Source organism: Archocentrus centrarchus, chromosome 13, assembly GCF_007364275.1.
Source record: "Archocentrus centrarchus isolate MPI-CPG fArcCen1 chromosome 13, fArcCen1, whole genome shotgun sequence".
NCBI lineage: Eukaryota > Metazoa > Chordata > Actinopteri > Cichliformes > Cichlidae > Archocentrus > Archocentrus centrarchus.
The window spans coordinates 12,451,336-12,457,817 of NC_044358.1; the positions used below are offsets into that span (position 1 = coordinate 12,451,336).

The window sequence follows — 6,482 nt, forward strand, 5'->3', positions numbered from 1 at the left end:
CTGAAATTGAAAAAACATTGTTGTTAAGTGAAATAAATAAAAACTAAAATTAAAAGGAAAAAACGATAACTAAAACTGTATTGTGAGTTTAAAAAACTAACTAAAATCGTATAAAATGACCTTCCTTTTCTTGTTTGTCATTTGATTTCAAAGCCTTGTGGACTGATCATTTTCCGCTCTCCGAGTTGAAGCTGGGAGCGCCGTCGGGCAGCCTGCCTGCTGCGCTCACCGAGCCGGTCCTCAAAGTAATGGCAGCGGTCTGCAGAGAAAGCGGCAGAGTCCCGTATGGAGTTTCTTTGTGTCCGATAATACAGACAGAAGCGTGTCTTGTTGTGAATGATGAAAAATGTATGGAACACGTCTCAGTGAGGAAAAAACAGCAACGTCAAAGTCCACCTGAGAAGCGCACACAAGGAAACTGCTCTGAACCGACGTGGTCTGGGGTTCAACTCCGGAGAAATGTGACTACTCGTCGGGTCCACTCGTTGGGATGAACCTGTTCTGTTCTTGTGCGTTTCCGGCCACTTTATCAGTGAGAGAATAACAATCAGGAACAATCAATACAAGGAATCGAGGGAATGAAGAAAGTGAAAAAACAGGGACAAATATGTTTGCAGCCAAAAAACTGAGCACAAAGAGCGAGGACCAAAAGAAGTCCCAGCCACATATAAAACACCAGCACACGACCGTAAAGTAATGAACCCACAATCCAGCTACACAAGCAGAAATGCGACATGAGGCCACATATGGAGCATCTAACAAAGCTAGCTCCAAAACAGAAGCTGTTGTTAATCTGCTGCACTGACGCTGAACTTTATTGTAGTTTATTGTAGAATTTCTTGAGTTTGGAGTTCATGTTTTTCTGTGTTTCTCTCTGTTGATGTTCATGTGTGTCCTTAATGTTACACACATTTAGCACGTAGTGCTGCTGTCTGTGAACAGCTGGTTGTTGAATATATTTAAACGGTATCTTTGGTTGAGTTTTTATTACACAATAGTCACTCTGCCTTGAATCTTGCACCTGACAAAGTATGAAAAACTAAAACTAATACTGAAACTAACGAAACTAAACTAAAACTAAGCAATAAACCAAAAATAAAAATGAGCAAAACCACTCTGAAAACTAATTAAAACTAACTGAATTAAAGAAAAAAAAGTAAAAACTAACAAAAACTAAACGATAATGTAAAATCCAAAGCTATTATAACCCTGGTTATGGCAGATTATTCTGCTTCTGTAGCTGCACTGTGACCACAGCTGTGACACGTGCAGCATGCGTGACAGATGAGTTCAAGGTGGGGTGGGGTTACATCAGGGATCTGCTCTGAGCCCCTCCTTGTTTGCAGTGGTGATGGACAGGCTGACAGGTGAGGTCAGCAGGTGTCTCTGTGGACTGTGATGTTTGTAGATGACACTGATCTGTAGTGAGGAGAGCCTGGACAGGTGGAGGTATGCTTTGGAGAGAAGAGGAATGAAAGTCCATAGAAGACAGAATCCAGGTGTGTGAATGAGTGGGAGACAGGTGTAACAGTGAAGCTGCAAGGAGCAGAGGAAGTGAAGGTGGATGAGTTTAAATACCTGTGGTCAGCCATCCAAAGCAACAGACGGTGCACAAAAGAGGTGAAGAAGAGTGTCGGCAGGTGGAGACGGGTGTCAGGGTGATTTGTGACAGAAAGAGAGCAGCGAGAGTGAAAGGGAAGGTTTACAGGATGGTAGTGAGACCTGCTGTGATGGTTTCAGAGTTGGAGATGCTAAGACTTCCATTGGGAGTAACCTGGATGGTCAGGATTAGAAATGAGTGAATCAGAGGGACAGCTCAGGGTGAGCAGTTTGGAGACAGAGAGGCTGTGATGGTTTGGACATGCAGAGGAGGGATGGTGGAGATATTGGACAAAGGATGTTGAAGATGGAGCTGCCAGGCAGGAGGAAAAGAGGAAGACCACAGCGACGGTTCATGGTGTGACAGAGGAGGATGCTGGGATGGGGTCAGATGGCTGTGGCGACCCTTAAAGCGAGTGGCTGAAAGAAGACAGACTGTGAGGTGATGTTATTTCCTGACTGGTTGACTCTCCGTGGCGTCAGCTGGAAGCAACATCATGCTGCAGCACATGACAAATGAGCTTGCTCGATATTAAAATGTATTAAATTTCCTCGCAGTTTTAATTACTCATTAATTGAAAGTGCCGGATCTTTCCAGCCCACTTTAACCCCTGCTTCCACATCTTTCCACGTCATGTTTGGGACATGAAATCAGCCTGCTGTTTGACTCAGGGTGTGTTTACACCTGCTCTGAGATGTTTCTGCAGCTGCGTGAGTCAGTATTGATTAGCAGGATTTGTGCTTCTGAATGGGAGAGATTATCATATGCAGAGTGGCTCGATACGCTCAGGGATGGCTGCTAATGTTCAACCTTTACAGTACTGTGAAGTATTAGGCGTGCACGCACACACATTTTCTAGGCCAGTGTGTGTTGTACCCCCAGCACACACACACACACACACACACACACTCCTAAACACCCTCCTTTTGTTTGCATCAACAGGGTGAAGCTGCAGCACGTCTGAGGATGGATGGAGAGCATCACACTACTCATCAGTGGAGTGACCATTGCATATCTGCATTTTATTTTATTTTTTAAAAAAGAGGAAAAGGACTTCATCCATGAGGAGGAGGAGGAGGAACTGTGTGTCGCCTCCATGGACCAGCCTCGTTTTAGCACTCTGAGCTCTGTTCCAACCCCCCCTTTTTGCTTGACCTCCCCTCTCTGTAGTTCTGAGATGTTCAAAGTAAAATGTTCATCAGTCTCTTGGTTTAAAAAGGCCAGATTCTCTCTGCTGACTGAGAGAATAAACTGAGCGTGTCTGTGTTCATGTGTATAAATGTTGGCACAGGAAGTGATTTAATAAAGGAGAAAAAGCGTCCACGCTGCCCTCAGAGCCTCTCAGTCTGAGCCGCTGAAGTTACAGATGATCACAGTAACATGAGCAGCTGAGCCAGGCATCGTGACGCCATCGGGGGGCAAATTATGTTTTTCTCACTTTAAATGAGTGTAAATTAACATTTATGCAAATATTTGAGTGTGGGAACTACACGGATCATTGTGCAACAATAAAAATGCCATCTTTAACGATGCCTTTCAGGAGGGTAAAGTTCATTTTTGACAATCTGGGAAAAAATAAATCTTTCCCTGCAAAAAATCCTTGAAAAACATATTTTAACTTCACGTTTTTTAGCGCGGCTGTTTGGAAGAAGAAGTCGAGCTATCGTAGCCTCGCGTCGGCATCTGTTCCACAGAAACTTTAACGGGGGCCGTAACTCGAGAACCACGTGGCCTCGGATGTTCAAATCCACACCGTAGATGCATCTACTAAAAATCTTTGACCTCATGCTAAAGGTCAGAGGTCAGGTTTTCTGAAAATCTTGTGAATGTAATAACTGCGTCATCTCATCTTTAATTTGCAGCAGTTTTCGGCTGCTGACGTGCCACGTCCTGATTACCTTGAACGTAATAACTCGAGCACTCTCACCCAGGATGTTCAAATCCACGCCGTAGACCACGGGTCTCAAACTCCAGGCCTCGAGGGCCGTGTCCTGCAGCTTTTAGATGTGTCCCTGATCCAACACACCTGAATGGCTGAATGACCTCCTCAGTATGCAGTCAAGTTCTCCAGAGTCCTGCTAATGACTTCTATATTTGACTCAGGTGTGTTGAAGCACCTAAAACCTGCAGGACACCGGACCTCGAGGCCTGGAGGTGAAGAGCCCTGCCGTAGATGCTGTCCGAGCCGGACCCGTCAAAGGTCACACACCTGCCCACTGACCTCACTGTAACAGCACGCTCACCCCCCCTGTTACATAGCCAAAGCAGCAGCCGCTCAGCTGCAGCATTTTAAATGTAACCCTGCAATAATGAAGTACTGATTGAATCTAAGACAGCTGGGTGTGGGATGGAGGCACAAACATGGGAATTACAGCAGGAAAAATACAGAACTTTATGGACAGTACAACAATGTGAGTGTATCCCGCTCTCTGGGATTGATGCTTTTTTTCCTTCCATTAAATTTAAGTTTACTCCTTAATATCAGGTACAGTCGAGGGAGGAGAAACTCCACAGATGTCAGTTTCACCTGTTTCTGACCTGTCAGCAGCACGAGTGACGTCCAGGTTAAAGTCAGTGAAACTGATCTTTCAGCTTGTTCCCGACGTCGTTTATCTGTTGGTATTTAAGGCTGGGACTGCACGACTTTGGCTTACAAACGACTCCTTCGCCGGTACCTTTCTCACCTGCTGTAACTCGGACTCTTGGGACCCACTCGAGTCTTCTCTTTATTTCACATCTATTAAAATATCAGTTATGCACTTGGGAAGAAAATCACTCCAAATTATGTTTAAGTGATGTCATTCTCTCCTGTATTACATCATATTTGACGCGACTGCGTTTTCCCCGCCCCTCTTAGAGGATGCACTGCCTCCATGATATGAAGTTTTGTTTCTTTTTTTTAATTAAACGTATCTTACAGTCTCTGGGATGTAACTGTCTCCCTCTTTCTGTTCCAATAGTTTATTATGAAGCGCGTGCTCGGACCTCAGCGGGCCGAGGGCTTCAGCGTGTTTGAGTTGGTGCTTTGGATCGTGTCAGGCGATGAAACCCAGGGATGAATGGACGCTTTCATGTTCTTGTTTTGTGTATGAGGAATAACCGTGCAGTGTGTGGAGCTTTCTAATGTGCAAAAAGCCTGTTTTTCTTCTTTCCTGTGGTTTGAGTTTGTTGATCCAGTCAGCGTCACAGTCGGTCCTTTTATCAGCCATCCACATGCAGACGTAGGATGATGAGTTCACCTCCTGAGCCCAGCAGATGTTTAATCAAGCTTTACTGTCCAGCGTCCCACGTTTCCATTCTTCAGATCACCTGCTGAGTCTCCTCCAGCAGCCTGTGCAGCAAAAGAGCTTCCAGGCAGGTTTTTCCTCAGTAATCGATGGGAAAATCAGAATACGTGATCAGAAATGGTGTGGGAAGCAAATGGAGAATGAGCTCTGTGCTCAGGATCTGCTCTGTCTGAGTGATGACTTCCTCTTCCATCACAGGTCCATCAGAGTGTGACTCTGAGGGCACTTTTGGTCAGTTTCACCTCATTTTTCTGGACGGATACCCGGACCTGAGTCCTCACCCTCAGGGGGGGCTGAGGGTTTTGGTGTCTGAGCTCCAGTGACTGACAGAAACAATGAATACAAAGATGCTGTCAGAGAAACCCTGATGAGCTCTAACCCTCTGCATGTGAGGACGGTGTGGTGAGATTTGCTCAGGAAACGGAGGGTTTGGATCCTCTGGGCTCATCTATCCGTCACAAAGACGCATGAATTCATGTGGGTATGAAGCGTTTCTGCCTCTGCGCGCTCTGAACCGCAGAGAGCTCCGTAATTTGAATCTTGCTCGCTGCAGGACAGGAAGACAAACGCTTCCTCCTTTCATCCCCAGTTAACGCTGCATTATGGGGGTTACAAATCCCCGCACTCGGTGCGCGGCTTACAGCAGCTGCCTGTGACTCATCTGCGCAGGGAGGCTTTTTATGGTGTTTGATGTCTCTGTTACGGACTCTGGTGAGCAGCTGCCGCGCAGATTTTCAGGCTGGAGGAGAAAATCTGAGGCGGTGATAATTTGTGGATGGGGACGGCTCTGCGCCTGCACCTCTCCCACCTTCTGCTGCGGGACGTTTCTCTCAAACTATGACCCAATCCTCGAGTGTTGCGTACTTTGAGCTCCTCCTCGTCCAAAGCTGCGTAAAGTCGGGCAGAAAAACGCGCAGGGGCGCCGGAAACGTGGCCGAAAGTCCTTCAGAATAAGTGGATTTCAGTTTTCTGTCGGCCCTCAGGGTGAAATGATGATTCGGTGAAGTGTGTGAAAGAGGTCCGCTCAGTCTCCCCATATAGGCCTGAAGGCAGGCCTGGGAAAAGGAGCACATTCTAACCTCTAAGTATTATGATGGACCAACAATGAATTGTTGAGCAAGACACCAGCAATAAGAAACCAGAGCAGCACCGCAACTTACAAATACTTCACACATAATCCAGCCATGGGGGCAGAGGGGTGCTCCACAGGGCTGAGTTTGGCTGTCTGTGCCCGAGTGTGGCACCAGTGAGGGATGGAGGAAGCTAGTGTGTTTCCTTCATCTAGTTTCAGGTTATTTATTCAGTGTTTGAGACTAAAATTTCCATGAACGAGATGCTGCAGGCTTTATGTTTACTTGCTGTGAAACGTGTGTGGAGTGGTTATAGGAACGATTTATAAGTATATAAGTATACAATATGCTTCATTTAAATATAACATGTCCATAATTTTGGCTTTGAAGAAACATCTTTCAGTTAATCCAAATTCAGCTGCTTTCTCCTAATTATGTTCACATTGCATGATAAATTATTAAAGCACCTCCTCAAAAACAGCATGAACCTCTCCAGCCCACAGAATTATGATTTACTCCTGCTCT

At 45.8% G+C, this 6,482-nt stretch overlaps 1 protein-coding gene across 4 annotated transcripts in view; it reads left to right on the plus strand.

Annotated features, from left to right (window-relative positions):
* ccdc9 (coiled-coil domain containing 9) overlaps positions 1-4,395 on the plus strand; it is a 30,086-nt gene extending 25,691 nt beyond the window's left edge. For 2 of the 4 annotated variants that reach the window (XM_030744496.1, XM_030744499.1), the window contains one exon: positions 2,543-4,393. In XM_030744496.1, the coding sequence (XP_030600356.1) occupies positions 2,543-2,547 (5 nt within the window). In that variant the 3' untranslated portion in view covers positions 2,548-4,393. Of the gene's footprint in view, positions 1-2,542 lie in introns of all 4 variants that reach the window. The other 2 variants (XM_030744498.1, XM_030744497.1) reach the window with 2 other exon arrangements.
* The last annotated feature ends 2,087 nt before the right edge of the window (positions 4,396-6,482 follow it).